General features: G+C 45.3%; 1 protein-coding gene across 17 annotated transcripts in view; it reads left to right on the top strand.

Moving 5' to 3' along the window:
- Nucleotides 1–18,391, top strand: part of ATP6V0A4 (ATPase H+ transporting V0 subunit a4) — a 91,830-nt gene that overhangs the window by 51,965 nt on the left and 21,474 nt on the right. For all 17 annotated transcript variants that reach the window (XM_077997484.1, XM_028846353.2, XM_077997479.1 and 14 more), the window contains 5 exons: nt 1,142–1,299; nt 6,799–6,892; nt 12,260–12,378; nt 13,416–13,632; nt 16,536–16,637. In XM_077997484.1, coding sequence (XP_077853610.1) covers nt 1,142–1,299; nt 6,799–6,892; nt 12,260–12,378; nt 13,416–13,632; nt 16,536–16,637 — 690 coding nt within the window. The remainder of the gene's footprint in view (nt 1–1,141; nt 1,300–6,798; nt 6,893–12,259; nt 12,379–13,415; nt 13,633–16,535; nt 16,638–18,391) is intronic.

The raw sequence follows: 18,391 nt of genomic DNA, 5'->3' as shown, positions 1-18,391 counted from the left end.
ATTAATTACAGCTAGGTCAGCGATGTCAAGGTTAGAGGACACAATCAACCTGTGACCAATATAGTTTTAATATAGTTTTCTATGCCAAGCTTAAAGATGTAGTTTTGTATGGTAAACATTTTGAGTTTCAGAGTTACACGTCAGCACTTCTTGGAATGATTGACACACATTATTCAGTATTATGAGAAAGCACTTTATTCTTCTCAGCAGACACAGTCAGACAGGGACTCAACTTTACAATGACAAGATGCAAAATGAGTATACATCTGACTTGTCATAAATGTAGCGGCCATGAGAGGCCAGTTCAGTGCTTATTTCCTGGAAGCACCAGAGACACCAGCTACCTGCTTTCAAGTCCCTTCCTAAGCAGATGAGGCCTTGCTTGCACTTCAGTTTATTTTCTAATGCAGGCGCAATGGAATAATCTGAGGCATGCATATATATATATATATATTTTTTTTTTTTTTTAATTTTTTTAATTTTTTTTTTTGAGACAGAGTCTTGCTCTGTCACCCAGACTGGAATGCAGTGGGGCAATCTCAGCTCACTGCAACCTCCGCCTCCCGGGTTCAAGTGATTCTCCTGCCTCAGCCTCCCGAGTAACTGGGACTAATGTGCAGACCACCACATCTGGTTAATTTTTAGTAGAGATGGGGTTTTACCATGTTGGTCAGGCTGATCTCGAACTCCTGCCCTCAGGTGATCTGCCCACCTTGGCCTCCCAAAGTGTTGGGATTACAGGTGTGAGCCTGTAATCTTCTCTGTCACCCAAGCTGGAGTGCAGTGGTGCAATCTTGGCTCACTGCAGCCTCCACCTCCTGGGTTCAAGTGATTCTCCTGCCTCAGCGTCCCAAGTAGCTGGGATTACAGGCATGCACCACCATGCCCGGCTAATTTTTACCTATATGGTTTTTGTTTAACGATAACAAATACCAGCCTAGGACTTTTTGGTGCACCTATATGTTCTAAAAACCATGATGTGTGTGCTCTTCCTGTCTGGATGATTGATGTCTGCCATGGTCATATGGCCCCCCTAAAGGGTGCCAGCACCAGTGATGCTGGAGACATCCTATAGAACACTTCCTCTGGGGTCTGCTTCAGAGCCCACTGACGGTCATGCTCTCTGTGTCTCTGAGGCCAGATTTGGAACACCTTCTTCCACGGGCGCTATCTGATCCTACTTATGGGCATCTTCTCCATCTACACGGGTTTGATCTACAATGACTGCTTCTCCAAGTCCTTGAACATCTTCGGCTCTTCTTGGAGTGTCCAACCCATGTTCAGAAACGGCACATGGAAGTGAGCTGACGGAGAGAGATGGCGCAGTCGCTGGCCATCCGGGTGGCCTCAGTGACTGTTTTCTTGGTTGGGGGAGTCTACACCTAGCTCTACTCAGAGGTGCACTTGAAAATTCAAAACAAATAGGCCAGGCACGGTAGCTCATGCCTGTAATCCCAGCACTCTGGGAGGCTGAGGCGGGCGGATCACCTGAGCTCAGGAGTTCGAGACAAGCCTGGCCGACATGGTGAAACCTGGTCTCCACTGAAAATACAAAAATTAGCCAGGTGTGATGGTGGGCGCCTGGAATCCCAGCTACTCAGGAGGCTGAGGCAGGAGAATTGCTTGAGCCTGGGAGGTGGAGGTGCAGTGAGCCGAGATTGCACCACTGCACTCCAGCCTGGGTGACAGAGTGAGACTCCATCTCCAAAAAAAAAAAAGAAAAAGAAAAAATTATTAGCCAGATGAGTTGGCATGCCTGTAGTCCTCGCTACTTGGGAGGCTGAGGCAGGAGGATGAATTGGGCCAAGGAGGTCAAGGCTGCATGAGCTACAATCACACCATTGCACTCCAGCCTGGGCAACACAGCAAGATGCTGTCTCAAACAAAAGCAAATGAGAGGCTGGGCATGGTGACTCACGCCTGCAATCCCAACACTTTGGGAGTCCAAGGTGGGAGGATCACTTGAGGTCACGAGTTCGAGACCAGCCTGGCCAACATGGTGAAACCCTATCTCTACTAAAAATACAAAAATTAGCTGGGCATGGTGGCATGTGCCTATAATCCCAGCTACTTGGGAGGCCAAGGCACGAGAATTGCTTGAATCCAGGAGATGGAGGTTGCAGTGAGCCAAGATTGCACCATTGCACTCCAGCCTGGGCAACAGAGCGAGACTCCATGTCAAAAAAAAAAAAAAGCAAATGAGGAAAGGGTTGGTTTTGCAATGCTGTTTCCCTGTACTTTTCCTCTGGCTGACAGAGTTGGGGATAGGGGTCACCTGGTAAGGATATGTGGGGACTGTAGAATAGAGGGACCTGGAAAGTCTCTAAATCCGCACAGTCCACCCTTCCCCTGTGCATTCCACAGTGATTTTATGCCGTTAATCAGACAAGCAGTCTTCAGAATGGAAACACAACCTTTCAGGAATGGAGACTTTTATGGGGAGAAAGATTTTAGAGTTTGAGAGGTGGGTCAATTTAATGAACTGGGGGAGGACAGGAGACTCTGGAGGATAGGGGACTGTGAAGTGAACAAATAGAAATTGTGACAGCCTCATGATTTTCAGGGGGATCTTAGGCTACGTGCATCACGTACCTGAGATTTCCACAGCAGCATGAGGGTTAGTTTGTAAAACATATCAGTGGTGACATTTCCTAACATCTGTCTCTGCCCGGCTTCTTTGGGTCAGCTTAAGATTTCTCTGTCTCATCCTGGAACTTCCCTTTGAACAAATGAGAAAAGAGGACCAAAGTGAAGGCTGAGATAGGTAAACGTGTTCACAATCTCTTTTCCCATTCTTCCTCTCCCAAGGAAGGGACTCCATGGGTTTTACTGGCTCACCAAAATCTGTAGTGAACATCGTAAATGGGGGATAGAATGAACAATCAATTTCATCCAAGAGTTTTTCAGTTAGAAAAGATTCAATCCTGGGTTTCTTTTTCTTTCTGTTTTTTTTTTTTTGAGATGGAGTCTTGCTCTGTCACCCAGGCTAGAGTGCAGTGGCGCAATCTCGGCTCACTGAAACCGCCACCTCCTGGGTTCAAGCCGTTCTCCTGCCTCAGCCTCCTGAGTAGCCGGGACTACAGGCACACGCCACCATGCCTGGCTAATTTTTGTTATTTTTAGTAGAGACGGGGTTTCACCATGTTGGCCAGGATGGTCTTGATCTCCTGACCTCGTGATCCACCTGCCTTGGCCTCCCAAAGTGCTAGGATTATAGGCATGAGCAACCACGCCTGGCCCAACCCTGGGTTTCTTTTGATAAAGCTTTCCTGAGGGCATTCAAGGGGCTTGATGTGGGCACAGAGAGGCTCCAGGAGACTGTAGGAATCTTTAGTGTGGGGGCATCGAGAGTCTAATGCAGTCACTTCTTGTTTCTCTGCTAGGCCTACGTTCCCTGACATAGAGATGGGATTCCCTACCTTAAATAAATGTAGAAAAATAAAAATATAGAAAAATGAAGGATAAAACATTTTCCAGAATGACATACAGACAGCTGTGTCGTGATTTTTTTTTTTTTTTTTGCTTTGCAATTAGTATTCTAAAGAGATGCCCAAAAGAACAAAACTTTCATAAATTTAAAAACAAATTAGGTTGAGCACGGTGGCTCACACCTGTGATCTCAGAACTTTGGGAGGCCAAAGTGGGAGGATCGCTTGAACCCAGGAGTTCAAGACCAGCCTGGGCAATATGGGGAGACCCTGCCTCTACATAAAATGAAAAATAAAAAAAATTAGCTGGGCACGGTGGCACATGCCTGTGGTTACAGCTACTCGAGAGGCTGAGACAGGAACATCATCTGAGCCTGGGAGGTTGAGGCTGCAATGAACCATGATGGCACTGCTGCACTCCAGCCTGGGCAACAGAGCAAGACCCCATCACAAACAAACAAACAAACACATTCATTCATACACTTAGTTCTGCTCTGTAGATTTAAACTCATAAGTATAGAGATGAGTTTTATTTTTATTTATTTTTTATTTTGAGATGGAGTCTCGTTCTGTGGCCCAAGCTGCAGTGCAGTGGCGCAATCTTGGCTCACTGCAACCTCTACCTCCCGGGTTCTAGCGATTCTCCCATCTCAGCGTCCCAAGTAGCTGGGATTACAGGTGTGCGCCACCACGCCCAGCTAAGTTTTGTATTTTGAGTAGAGATGGGGTTTCACCATGTTGGCCAGGCTAGTCTTGAATTCCTGACCTCAGGTAATCCGCCCACCTCGCCCTCCCAAAGTGCAGGGATTACAGGCGTGAGCCAGCGCTCCTGGCTGAGATGAGTTTTGAAACTTGTTCAATCTGCGTAATTTCACCAGACTACCAACATGAAATTCCATTTCCCATGGAGTATCATTGTGAAAGGCCCAAGTTAACTGTATTGTTACGTGGCAGATATGGGTATGAATGCTGTTCTCGTATGCAGCTGCAAATATCTTCTTCCCCAATTCAAGACTCTTTGGTCTTGAATTGGAGCAATGCTCAGCCGTATGTGAAGGATCAGGAGTATAAGGCAGAACCTCATTATCACTGTGGTAGAAGAAAAAGATAGCTGAAGTACAGAGCAAGCTGATTCTGGTCACCAGCTGCGAGCTGGTTCCTTGATGGACCTGCTTCCTTGATGGTTGAAAGACCACCGAAAACATTCCTGTAGTCATTGGAGTTGGGCGTATTGACTCAACGAAGGAAATGGTGCCTCACTGGGAAAACCATCTCTATTAAGAGGGTATTAGAAAGGGCTTAGGGGATTTAGCCTTTGTTAGGATACAGGGATGTTGGATCATTTTTGTGGTTTGGACCATATCCTTTTTTGCCTGTATCGGGGCATGATTGTGGAATGATCTTGTTTTTAATCACTCTTAGTGGCCAGGTGGCCTTGCCTGATGTTGCTGTCCTTTGAAGTTGTTTATGCTCAGCAGGATACACGATGGCTTAGCTGTGGGTGCCAGGCCAGTTCCCTCCTGTCAGGGGTGACTTTTCCCTTTGTGAACACACAAACACTTCTCTGCTATGGAAAGCTAGCCATGTGCACTGAGTCATGCCATTAGGATGGGGGTCATGTCTGGGTGAGTGAGTCACGATCAGCTGCTGCCGTTTATATTGAGGGCCAGGACAGTAGGCCAGGCTTCCTGATTTCCTCAGCTGCTACCTAAGGCCCCCAGCACCTCACTGCAGAAGGGAAGGGAGTGTATTTCTAGACAGCCTGTCAAGACTGTGTGCTGTCTGTTCTTCATCATTTCATTATTTTTAAATTAAATTAAATTTATTTTATTTTATTTTTTGTAGATGGAGTCTTGCTGTGTTGCCCAGGCTGGAGTGCAGTGGTGCGATCTTGGCTCACTGCAACCTCCACCTTCTGGTTTCAAGTAATTCTCCTGCCACAGCCTCCTGAGTAGATGGGATTACAAGCATGTGCCATTGTGTCCGACTAATTTTTGTATTTTTAGTAGAGAAGGGATTTTACCATGTTGGCTACGCTGCTCTCGAACTCCTGACCTCAAGTGATCCACCCACCTCAGCCTCCCAAAGTGCTGGGGTTATAAGCATGAACCACCATGCCAGGCCTGTTCCTCTTCATTGCAAATGCTCATTCCTTGAACCCTTCCACAGATGCAGATTCTTAAAAAAAATTAGCTCAACTTTCTCACCCCCTTAAGGCTTGCAGAGACAGAGAGTAAGAAATTTCTGGGCCAGGTGCGGTGGCTCACGCCTAATCCCAGCACTTTGGGAGGCCAAGGCGGGCAGATCACTTCAGGTCAGGGGTTCGAAACCAGCCTAACCAACATGGTGAAACCCCATCTTTACTAAAAATACAAAAAATAGTTGGGCGTGGTGGCACATGCCTGTAATCCCAGCTACTTGGGAGGCTGAAGCAGGCGGATTGCTTGAACCTGGGGTCGGGCTGTGGGGGGAGGCGGAGGTTGCAGTGAGCCGAGATCATGCCATTGCACTCCAGTCTGGGCAACAAGAGTGAAACTCTGTCTCAAAAAAAAAAAAACAAAAGAAAGAAAAAAGAAATTTTTCTCCATTGACATGCATGCTTCTGGGTGAAAAGGGGATGCAGGTTTAAAGACATTCAATGGGCTACATGTTTTTAGAGGTAAGTTTCCTAGCAGTTGAGGTGTGTATGTAAAAAACCAATCCATCCTTCAGAAGCAGCCCCAGTGTTCCCTGGGGAGACTTCCCAAGCATATCCCTGGGCTAGGGTTTCTTTCCTGCGTTCTCCCAGCATCCCTGCCTTCTACTTCGTTTCTGATGTGTGTACAACCCCTGATTTCCCTTCCTTTTCCTTCCTTTTCCCTTTCCCTTTCCCCTTCTCTCCCCTCTCCCCCTTCCCCTTTTTTTTCCCTTTCAACAGAGTCTCACTCTGTTGTCCAGGCTGGAGTTCAGTGGTGCAGTCATGGCTCACTGTAGCCTTGACCTCCCAGGCTCAAGTGATCCTCCCTCCTCAGCCTCCCAAGTAGCTGGAACTAAAGGCATGTGCCACCACAACCAGCTGGTCTCAAACTCCTGGGCTTAAGGGATCCTCCCGCCTCAGCCTCCCAAAGTGCTGGGTTTATGAATGTAAGCCACTGCTCTCGGCCCTGATTTTCTTTACTTTAGCACATCAGGCTGAGATCTCTTCGGAAACTCAGATTGTAGCTTCAGTGCTCAGGACAATACTGATGCGGAGTAGATATTGAATCAACTGAATTGATGAGTTGCACCAATAGTTGGGCTTTGGTGGGCAAGTTAGTGACTGGTGGTACTATACCATTTTTTTCTGCTCCGGTTGATCATTGTTTGTTTTTCTCCCTTTCTCCCTCTAAAGTACTCATGTAATGGAGGAAAATCCATATCTGCAGCTGGATCCAGCCATACCAGGAGTGTATTTTGGAAATCCATACCCATTTGGGATTGATCCGGTAATGATGTCTTCTTGGGTTAAATATTTATTATGTGAACTGTCTTGTGGAGGAGACCTCTGGATAGAGAAGAAAAGGCCAACAAAGCCTGTCAAATCAACAAACTTGTGTTGAGATGAAATAACTTCTGCTGATGTTTTTGTGACACGTAGAGCCAGATTCAAGTAAATGTTCTATCTACACCTTCTGCCCAGCCCCATTTTCCATATAGTTCCCCAAACATCTGCCTCTTTCTCCATCAGTCACATCCCTGGTGCTTAATAATTGCTTCTTTAAAAGGCACTTGGTTGCCTGGGGAGAATGCATATTACATAAGCTATTTAGCATCCTAATCAAGTTTAAGTTCCCTGCTTTGTATTTTCTCGCAGTGGGAAACATTTCCCTTTTTTCTAAAAAAGTGTGGATTTGTTTTTATGTTTGCTTTGTTTTACTGCATAGAATTGACACTTTTTTTTGAAAGGTATTTGCTTCATTTTATTTGTTATATCTATCCTAGTCAGCTTGATTTGAGCTAAGCAAAACAATACTTCCTCGCAGCCTGTAGATATAAAGTGGTTTTGAGGAGATATAACACATGCCCATTCATGTAAAGCTGTTTATTTTTATTGGCCCAGTGCATGCTGCCACCAGGTGGCGGCCTTATGCTCCAAATGAAAACTGAACCTGGCAAATGCTGTCCATGTTTCTTCTAAGCTCTTTCTTTATGGGAGAGAACGTGAGACCTCAGTTTTTGTTGCTGACAGTTAGAAGTAAATAGTACTAGCCCTAAAATTGGTTCTCCAGTCTCTCCTGGCTTACAGGTCACCTCCTGTTAAGTTTTCCCGGGTCATCCTGCTATCTCCCACCTCCCTCCCCTTATAAAAACAGAAAGTTTGCCCAGGATTTGTTTATACTTGCCACCCAGGGACACTTGCATTTTTATCAAAAGTGGTAAAGTCCTTGAAGGCTGGTTTATAAGTTGCAAAGCACTAAAAACTAGTTTGAATTTTTGTGGCCTGCAAGACATTGTCCTTGGTCAAAGGAATTTCATGTTTAGTAAGCAGGTGGAGAGGGAATCTAGACGGGGATGATCTTAGGGTCTGGTTGATCTTCCTTTGTTTGGAATCTCATTGCTCCCATAGTCTCACCTCTCCCCTCCACAGCCCACAGTTAATTCATCAGCAAATCCTGCCTGTCCATTGCTGCTCCTCAGACAGAGTGGAGCTACAGTATTTCACATTGCAGAACTGCATGATCCTGATTTTCTACTCTGCATGCAATTTTGTCATCTGCCCACAAGTTAGAAAAGAAAGAAAATATGTCAGGGTGAAAGAGAATGTGGGATTTTGAAAATAATGAAATCTGTTCCTAGTAACATTTAGAATTTTGAAAATTTCTGGTCTTTCTATCCTAAAATAATACATATACCTATATGATTTTAAAAATCTATATCACACAAAATATTATATAAAGAAAAGCAGGAGTTGGCCAGGTGTGGTGGCTCATGCCTATAATCCCAGCCCTTTGGGAGGTTGAGGCGGGCGGATCACTTGAGGTCAGGAGTTCAAGACCAGCCTGGCCAACATGGTGAAACTTTGTCTCCTCTAAAAATACAGAAATTAACTGGGCACGTTGGTACATGCCAGTAGTCCCAGCTACTTGGGAGGCTGAGGCAGGAGAATTGTTTTAACCTGGGAGGTGGAGGTTGCAGTGAGCTGAGATCATGCCACTGCACTCCGGCCTAGGCAACCAGAGTGAGAGCCCATCTCAAAAAAAAAAAAAAAAAAAAAGTAAAAATACCAAAATTAGCCAGGCATGGTGGCATATGCCTGTGATCCCAGCTACTCGGGAGGCAGGAGAAGTACATGAATCTGGGAACCTGAGGTTGCAATAAGCTGAGATCACACCACTGCACTCCAGCCTGGGTGATACAGAGAGACTCTTCTCAAAAAAAAAAAAAAAGAAAAGAAAAGAAAAGTAGGAGTTGCCTTTCCTACCTGTCCAGTTCCTGCAGTCCTGTTCCTCAGAGATAACCACTTCAACAGAACATGTCTGTGTTCGTCCATTTTCATGCTGGTGATAAAGACATCCCCGAGACTGGGTAATTTATAAAGAAAATGATTGTGTGGGGAGGCCGCACAGTCATGGCAGACGGTGAAAGGCACATCTTACATGGTGGCAGGCAAGAGAGAGAATGAGAGCCAAGTGAAATGGGTTTCCCGTTATAAAACCATCAGATCTTGTGAGACTTATTGACTCCCGTGAGAATAGTATGGGGGAAACCACCCCCATGATTCAATGATCTTCCACCGGCTTCCTCCCACAGCACATGGGAATTATGGGAGCTACAATTCAAGATGAGATTTGGGTGGGGACACAGCCAAACCATATCAATGTCTGTCCCTGTGTTAGTACTTGTATCATATATATATATATATATAGGCTTACTTTTTACATAATACAAATTTCTACAGTGCATTTACTGACTGCATTTGGCATCTATTTGTGAATCAAATCACAAAATATTTGGCCTTCATCATAGCTGGCTTTAAGGTGTTTCTGAAAATTTTATAACAAATGAACACAACAAAATGGTTAAGAGCCTGGGCTCTTAACGCGGGAATCAGACTGCCTGTGTTTAACTCTTTGCTTTTCTATTTACTTGCTCTGTGAGTTTGAGCATGTTAACATCTCTATATCTGTTTCCTCACCTATAAAATGCATATAATAACTGCCCTAGGCCAGATGCGATGGCTCACACCTGTAATCCCAGCACTTTGGGAGGCCAAGACATGCGGATCATTTGAGGTCAGGAGTTCGACACCAGCCTGGCCAACATGGTGAAATCCCATCTCTATTAAAAATACAAAATTAGCTGGGCGTGGTGGTGGGTGCCTGTAATCCTAGCTACTAGGGAGGCTAAGGCAGGAGAATCGCTTGAACCCAGGAGGCGGAGGTTGCAGTGAGCTGAGACTGCACAGCCTGAGCGACAGAGCAAGACTCTGTCTCAAAAAAATATATATATACATATAAAAATAAAAATAAAAATAAACACCAGCCCTAACTCCTAGGGTTGCTCAGCAAATGAAATTATGTTTACACGTAAAACCCCTAGAACAGAGTCTGATGCACAAACGTGGTAAATACTCCTTGAATATTAGTTGCTTTTATGTTATTTCTTCCTAGGTATGTAAGTAAATTAATCTTCCTGTGGTTATGATAAATTATCTTATCTGTAAAATGAGAATAACTATATCTCACAGAGTTTTCAGTAGAACTAAATGAAATAGACACATCTAAATTGCTTAGTATGTGCTTGGTACTTAACTATTAACATTTTAAAATTTTCTTTTTATTTATTTATTTAGAGGCAAGGTCTTGCTCTTTTGCCCAGGCTGTAATGTAGTGGCATGATCATGGCTCACTGCAGCCTTGACCTCCTGGGCTCAATCTCCCTGCTTCAACCTTCCAAGCAGCTGGGACTACAAGCACACGCCATGCCATGCTGGGCTGATTTTTGTTTGTTTGTTTGTTTTGAGACAGAGTTTCACTTTTGTTGCCCAGGCAGGAGTGCAATGGTGCGATCTCAGCTCACCACAACCTCTGCCTCCCGAGTTTACAAGTGATTCTCCTGCCTCAGCCTCCTTAGCAGCTGGGATTACAGGGATGAGCCACCATGCCATGCTGGGCTAATTTTTAAAGAAATTTTTTGTAGAGACGGGGTCTCACTTTGTTGCCAGGCTGGTCTTAAACTCCTGACCTCAAGGGATCTTGCTGTCTTAGCCTCCCAAAGTGGTGGGATTACAAGCGTGAGCCACTGCACCTGGCCAACATTTTTAATGTATCAGATTTGGCTGGGTTTAAAGTGTGCTAGCACACCTGACCTCACTGCATGGAATGTGCCTGTGGGAACTGTCCAGCCAGGTGGGCAAGGGGAATGCTAAGGGCTGGGGCACACCTGGTGCCACTTAGATGCCAAGGCCCATGTGAGGGTAGAGGAGGCATCTCTGGGGTCTGGGCATCTGTTATTGGAGTCCCTTCTCTCCGCTTCGCAGCAGCCGCCTCCTCAGTGGGTGCACCTCTGGCCCGGCTCAGGACATTGCAAAGGAAGGATCGGTGCAAATTAGCACCTGACCATGTGAGCCCGTGCGTGTGTTGGAGGGAGTGAGATGATTGTGTTTGAGGTTGTGTCTGGTTGGATGTTGGCCCCTTAACAGAAGCAAAGAAGTTTGGAGGAGGAAGTCATTTAGGGGAAAAGGTGAGAAAGCCATTGTGCCCTTGTCACCTTTGACACGTCCCAGAGCAAACCTGAAAACAATTTGGGATGTACCTCAAGTACGGATGGGGACAGGGGAAGGAGCAAGGACTTGGAATCCTTTCCACAGAGTGGGAGTGGAGACTATGGGGCTGCTGAGATTTAAATGGGGAAGATGAATGTTAGTGACTCCGGTCCTTAGCCAGCGTGAGACCCTCACTAACCCCTCCACCCACCTGCCCTGCACGACCACCCAGTGTGCTTTCTCCTCATGTCAGTATCACCAGTATCGTTTGGGGCAGGACAGGTACACATGAGCCCCACCTGGCAGTGCTGTTTAAAACAGGGGTCGTGTAGAAGGCTGGGACTGTGTCTTACCCATCACGCTTACAAAGATTGGCTACTGGAACAGCTTTTTGAGAAGGGCCTGGGGAAATGCTTCGTCATGTGAAGCACTACAGACTTTCAGAGTAAGAGGTGGTATTATTAAAAAGGATTGGATACATTCACGGGCCAATGATCTATAGACCATGATTAGGGAAACTGAGGCAAGTTTGAGATCTTGCCATAATGGTTCAGATTAGTTTTCTTCTTTTTTTTTTTTTTTTTTTGAGACAGAGTCTTGCTCTGTCACCCAGGGGGCTGGAGTGCAATGGCGCGATCTCGGCTCACTGCAACCTCCGCCTTCTGGGTTCAAACGATTCTCCTGCCTCAGCCTCCTGAGTAGTTGGGATTACAGGAAACTGCCACCATGCCCAGCTAATTTTTGTATTTTTAGCAGAGACAGGGTTTCACCGTGTTGACCAAGCTGGTCTCGAACTCCTGACCTCAAGTGATCCACCTGCCTCGGCCTCCCAGATTATCTTTTCACGTAGGATTTTTCTCCCCTATTTTCCTCCAGCAGTTTGATGATAGCACTAATGATCCTGTTACTTTTGTCCTTAAAGTTGCATTTATAAAGGGTTTCATGCTTTTTTCCTTTTCGGACTCTAAAATGCATGCATTGAGCTGGACTGAAACATGAAAGTGCAGTTCCCAGAGCGATTCGCTCAGGGTAAGTTGTGCTGCAGCCCTCGACTCCAGTAGAACTTCTAAGACTCTCTCACTTGTTTTTTGTCCCATTTCCCATCCAGATTTGGAACTTGGCTTCAAACAAACTCACATTTTTGAACTCCTATAAAATGAAGATGTCGGTGATCCTGGGAATTGTCCAGATGGTTTTTGGTGTCATCCTCAGCCTTTTCAATCACATGTAAGTTTCCTGATGGACTCTCTGCCCGCTCTGTCGATCACACTAATGATGAGTGGTGACAGAGCCACTGGTTTGGGACCTGCATCTCTCTGTACAAGTTTTCTTCCTATGAGGGGTACTTCCCTGGGCATTTTGGCTTGAGCCAAGACAAGCTGGTTGGCTGGAAATGGCAGCTCCTCCGTTTCTCCTAAGCAGAGTCTGTCCGAGGTAAATGCTCCTCTGGCTGCAGAAATATTTGAGGGTTCAAAAAAAGACTGGAGGCCAGGCACGGTGTCTCACACCTGTAATCCCAGCACTTTGGAAGGCCGACAGGTGGATCACCTGAGGTCAGGAGTTCAAGACCAGCCTAGACAACATGGTGAAACCCTGTCTCTACTAAAAATACAAAAATTAGCTAGGTGTGGTGGCGGGCACCTGTAATCCCAGCTACTTGGGAGGCTGAGGCAGGAGAATCCCTTGGACCTGGAGACAGAGGTTGCAGTGAGTCGAGATCACATCACTGCACTCCAGTCTGGGTGACAGAGTGAGACTCCATCTCAAAAAAGCAAAAACAAAAACAAAACAACAAAAAAAAACATTCTCAACTTCTAGGCTGTACAGAATCAGATGATAGGCTCAATTGGCCTGTGGGCCACACTTTGCCGACCCCTATCTTAGAGTGTTCTTTGGAAAAAGCTTCCAAATTCCCATTATATATCCTCTTGCCTTTAAATGTGCAACTGTGAGCTAGGTCCGCGTGCGAAGCTGTGGTCAGATCACCACCCTCTCTGTGTGGGCATGACCTTTGCTTTAGATGTTACTTCTAGACTGTGGTTCTCTCTGACTCTTGTGCAAAAGCACTTTCCAGTATTTCCTTCTTATTTTCTTTTCTATGCATCCATACAGGATTGCTTTTTGCTGGGGGATGTGGGGTGCTGTTGTTTGCCAGTAGTGCGAAAAAAAAAAAAGATAGAACATTTTGTGCTTTGAGAGAATAATTAAGTCCTAATGTTCCCCTGATGTTCTATCTTGTGTATGTGTGTGTTTTCCACCCCCAGATACTTCAGAAGAACTCTCAACATCATTCTGCAATTTATCCCTGAGATGATTTTTATCCTGTGTCTGTTTGGATACCTGGTTTTCATGATCATTTTCAAGTGGTGCTGCTTTGACGTCCATGTATCTCAGCACGCCCCCAGCATCCTCATCCACTTCATCAACATGTTTCTGTTTAACTACAGTGACTCTTCCAATGCACCCCTCTACAAACATCAGGTATTTCTGCTTTTTAAAAATTCTTCTTTTATTTACTTGATTATGTCAAATTTCTCTCCTACTCTTTTTTTTTTTTTTTTTTTTTTTTTTTTTTGAGACAGAGTCTTGCTCTGTCACCCAGGCTGGAGTGCAGTGGCGCAGACTTGACTCACTGCAACCTCTGCTTCCTGGGGTAAAACGATTTTCCTGCCTCCGCCTTCTGAGTAGCTGGGACTGTAGGTGCACACCACCACGCCTGGCTAATTTTTGTGTTTTTAGTAGAGACAGGGTTTCACCATGTTGGCCAAGCTGCTGTTGAACTCCTAACCTTAAGTGATCCACCTGCCTTGGCTTCCCAAAATGCTGGGATTACAGGTGTGAGCCACAGCACCCGGCCTCTCTCCTACTCTTGAGTGTTGCCAAGAGTAGTTATTTGTAAAACTGAGCCATCTTGGCGTCCAGTGGAGGCTGTTACATCCTTTACATTTCAAAAGGGTCTTATTAAATGAAGGCACAAGCACTGAGGGCTGTGGAGTGGCTGCAGCCATTCTTGCTGGGTAATACATGAGAGGGATGATTGCAGAGGGGTTGAAGATCGTCTTGTACATTGGCTATGAAGCAGGAAAAAAAATAACCCTCAGATTGATAGGCTTGCAATGGTAGAATGTTCTCTATGGCACCTTAATATTTAATAATCTTTTATTCAAAGAGTGCACTCTGGCTAAATTAACAAGAATAATCATTGAAACAGAATCAAGAAGAGAAGGCCCTGTATTCACATGGGTAGATGGTTTCTGGAAAACCATGAATCAAACTCACGCTCTTCTGTGAGCTTCCAAAGCTGGCGGGAGCTGCTGTTTTGCATTTGTTGCTCCTCTTCCAGAGACAGTTCATCCCAACCATTGCACTTTATTGCCACTCTGATTTCTTCCATTTCTTTTAGCCTCATTATCAACTTAATATTTAATTAATTAATTTATTTATTTATTTTTGGAGATGGAGTCCCACTCTGTCACCCAGGCTGGAATGCAGTGGCACGATCTTGGCTCACTGTGACCCCCGCCTCCTGGGTTCAAGTAATTCTCCTGCCTCAGCCTCCCAAGTAGCTGGGATTATAGGTGCCCACCACCAGGCCTGGCTAATTTTTGCATTAGAGACAGGATTTTGCCATATTGGCCAGCTGGTCTTGAACTCCTGACCACCTCAGCCTCCCAAAGTGCTGGGATTACAGGTATGAACCACCACGCCTGGCCAATATTTTATTTTTAAAAGGTACGCAGATCCTATTGGAGCTGTATATAAAAATAACTCAGTGAGTAATTCTTTGATAACACAAATAACAGTAGCTTTTTCTCCTTGGCTTCTCCCAGTGACTAACCTGATCATTTTATCTGAGGGTAGATTTTCACTAAAAAAGGCCCATTTCTATAGGTTCTGATTCCTCTGGATGAAGCCCTGTGACTAGTTCCACAAGGCCAGCTGCCCTTCAGTGCAAAGCTTGTCTGTCAGCGATTGCGCCCATCAGATGTCCTAGTTCATGTCATGCTTCTACGTCCACGCCCCTTCTCATGAGTTCGATTCTTAGTTGTGTCCTCTTTCCCTACCCAAGCGTTGATAAGAAAAAGAAAAGGCTCAGCGCAGTGCTCACGCCTGTAATCCCAGCACTTTGGGAGGCCAGGGCAGGCAGATCACCTGAGGTCAGGAGTTCGAAACCAGCCTGTCCAACATGGTGAAACCCTGTCTCTACTAAAAATACAAAAAAGTAGCTGGGCATGGTGGCGGGTGCCTATAATCCTAGCTACTTAGGAGGCTGAGGCAGGAGAATCACTTGAACCCAGGAGGCATGAGATCACGCCACTGTACTCCAGCCTGGGCGACAGAGCGAGACTCCATCTCGAAAAAATAGTGGAGTGAGGGTGGAAGATGGAACAGATAAAGTGTTCCCTCTATTATCAGGGTGAATCTTGTTACAATTGAGATAATAAATTGTCTCCTGGCATTTACTGTGACCTTGGTCAGAATGCTTGGAGAAAGGTGAAGGCTCAAGATATGTTTTTCTATTTCCTTCGAGCCCCGTGCTCTCAATCCTTCTCAGCAGCCCTGACTGAGCCTTCTGAGGCTGGCTGGTTCTTTTGAGCATAGCAGCTATGAGTCACTCCTCTAAACTGGTCGCTGGGGTGTGTATAAGAAAGGAGGCAAGGGTGTGAGGACGTGAAAGGTGATCTGGAGCGGGAAGATAACAGGGTTTCAGCAGAGGCCTGAAGACCGCGGCTGCCTCACTCCAAAGGGAAGGCGAGAGAGACCGAGAGTGAGTTCAAAGTGGGTAACCCACAGCCTGTTGAGTAACTCGCCCACACTGAAGGGATGAAAGTCAGGTAGCGATGGTGAGGAACTTCTTTTTTCTTTTTTAAGAGATAGGAGCAAGAGAGCTCAGATAATTATCTAGGATTCCAAATATAAAATTACCAGTTGAATAATATTTATGACTTAAAGTGACCCAAGGACTTTTGAGTACCACCGAGTGACTGGTAACGTCATGAGGCCTGCCATAGTTTTCATCCAGACCCAGGTGAAAACGACCCCCATGGGACGGAGTTGAAGACAAGGGGTGCCTTTATAATGTTTCCTGTGTACTTCTTGTTTAAAAGACTGGTTACATATGGCACAAGGGGCTACTCAGAGAATGAGGAATACAGAGAGTTTCCAGTATCTACCCTGTGTCGAACATTTGGATACACTGGACAGATATTTCTCTATCTGCAAGGGGAATATTCCAGATGTGAAGGTCAATGGATTCATTGAAATGCTTTAGATCTCTCAAAATAAAGTGCTAGTGAGGTGGCCCATAGTGGTTATTTTCATCATGTAAAGTGTGCTGTTCTGTCATGTGAAAATGATGAGATCTCGCCATTTTGGTCTTGCAGCAAGAAGTCCAAAGTTTCTTTGTGGTGATGGCTTTGATCTCTGTGCCGTGGATGCTTCTGATTAAGCCGTTTATTCTTAGAGCCAGTCATCGGAAATCCCAGGTAAGGGCTGTTTGTTTCAGTTCACCTTACTTTGCATAGGAATGTGGGTTTCTGGAAAGATAAATCTTGGGTTTAGAGAGAATCATCCTGGGCTGCCAGGGCCGGAAGAATGGTGTTGAGGAACTGACCCGCCCTGAGTATGTTTCGTTCATGGAGCTAGACTTTTTCCCTGGGCCGTCTTATTTCCAGCAAGACGCTCGATTAAGGGCAAGCGCGTTTAAACCTTATGTCTTGGCTGGGCATGGTGGCCCATGCCTGTAATCCTAGCACTTTGGGAGGCTGAGGTGGGTGGATCACCTGAGGTCATGAGTTTGAGACCAGCTTGGCCAACATGGGGAAACTCTGTCTCTACTAAAAATACAAAAATTAGCCAGGTGTGGTGGTGGGTGCCTGTAATCCCAACTGCTTGGGAGGCTGAGGCAGGAGAATCTTTTGAACCCAGGGTTGGCGGGGGAGATTGTAGTGAGCCAAGATCACACCACTTCACTCTAGCCTGGGAGAAAGGGTGAAACACCGTCTCAAAAATAAAATACAATAAAATAAACCTTATGTCTTGCAGACTTTGTTCAGGGTGTATGTGTGCTGAGTCTAGTGGTAGTTAATGATTTATAAGGGTCTGAATGTGGTTGTTTTATTAGTTATAAATAATATTTTATTATAATTTTACTTTTAAAACAAATATTAAAAGCTTTTGTGTGAGACTTTACTGTATTATGTTACAGATTGTGTCAGGGAATTAGAGGAATAAACAAATTCAATTAGGTTGCTTTTTGTTTGTTTGTGATTTTTCCCCTATTGCCAAATACCAGGTTCAGCCCACTTTCTCTTTTTGTCTAAACTGCCCCTGAGCCTCAGATGTACTCAGGGGTGAAGCAGAGTTTAATATCAGCCTGAACCAAATAGGATTTAGGAAGATTAACCTTCCAGAGGACATCAGCGTCTAGCTATGACACACAGACGGTTTGAGATGGTCGTTCTCTGCTTTCCTCTATTAGTGCAAAAGATTAAGCGGAATGTGCTGAGACCATGTATGTTGTAAATGGTTGTAGATGTGTTCAGATTAAATTCTCTTTCTCTAAGATCTTTGTTGGATATTGACCTGGACGGGCAGCAGAGTCAGGGACCTTAGACATGATGAGACTTGAGTTCAGGAAGTTTGTCCCTATGTGACGCTCTGTTTCTCTGTCACCTGCCTCTCCTCCCACGGTCTCCTTATTTCCTGCCAGTCTGAACTCGTTCCAAAGCTTAGCTGAAATGTAATCTATATGAGATATTCATAAAGAGGAAGACAAAGCAAGGAAGTCTTGGTTATTGTTTGGTTAATGGGTAGGAGAGCAAAGTGGTTAAGGGTTGTTGAGGTGGTGCTTGTCCAGACAGGTGACCAGGTATTTCAAAGAGGGTGGCAGATACCTGTTTGGAGAAGGAGATGCAAGTTTTGGTTTTTTTCTAGAGACCAGGTCTCACGCTGTCTCTGAGGCCAGAGTGCAGTGGCTATTCACAGGCACAATCATAGCTCACTGCAGCCTCTGATTCCTGGGCTCAAGCCATCCTCCTGTGTCAGCCTCCCAAGTAACAGGCATGCCACCCTGCATGGCTCAGCTTTTTTTTTTTTTTTTTTTGAGATGGGCTCTCACTGTGCTGCCCAGGCTGCTCTCAAACTCATGGCCTCAAGTGATTGTATTTATTTTTTTCTAGGAACTAAATCTGTCCATAAGCCAAGAGCCAGGTTACTGTAGGCTCTCCTGAGTTCCAGG

This window comes from Macaca mulatta, chromosome 3, assembly GCF_049350105.2.
Source record: "Macaca mulatta isolate MMU2019108-1 chromosome 3, T2T-MMU8v2.0, whole genome shotgun sequence".
Taxonomy (NCBI): Eukaryota; Metazoa; Chordata; class Mammalia; order Primates; family Cercopithecidae; genus Macaca; species Macaca mulatta.
This window is presented reverse-complemented; position numbering and strand designations above follow the sequence as displayed.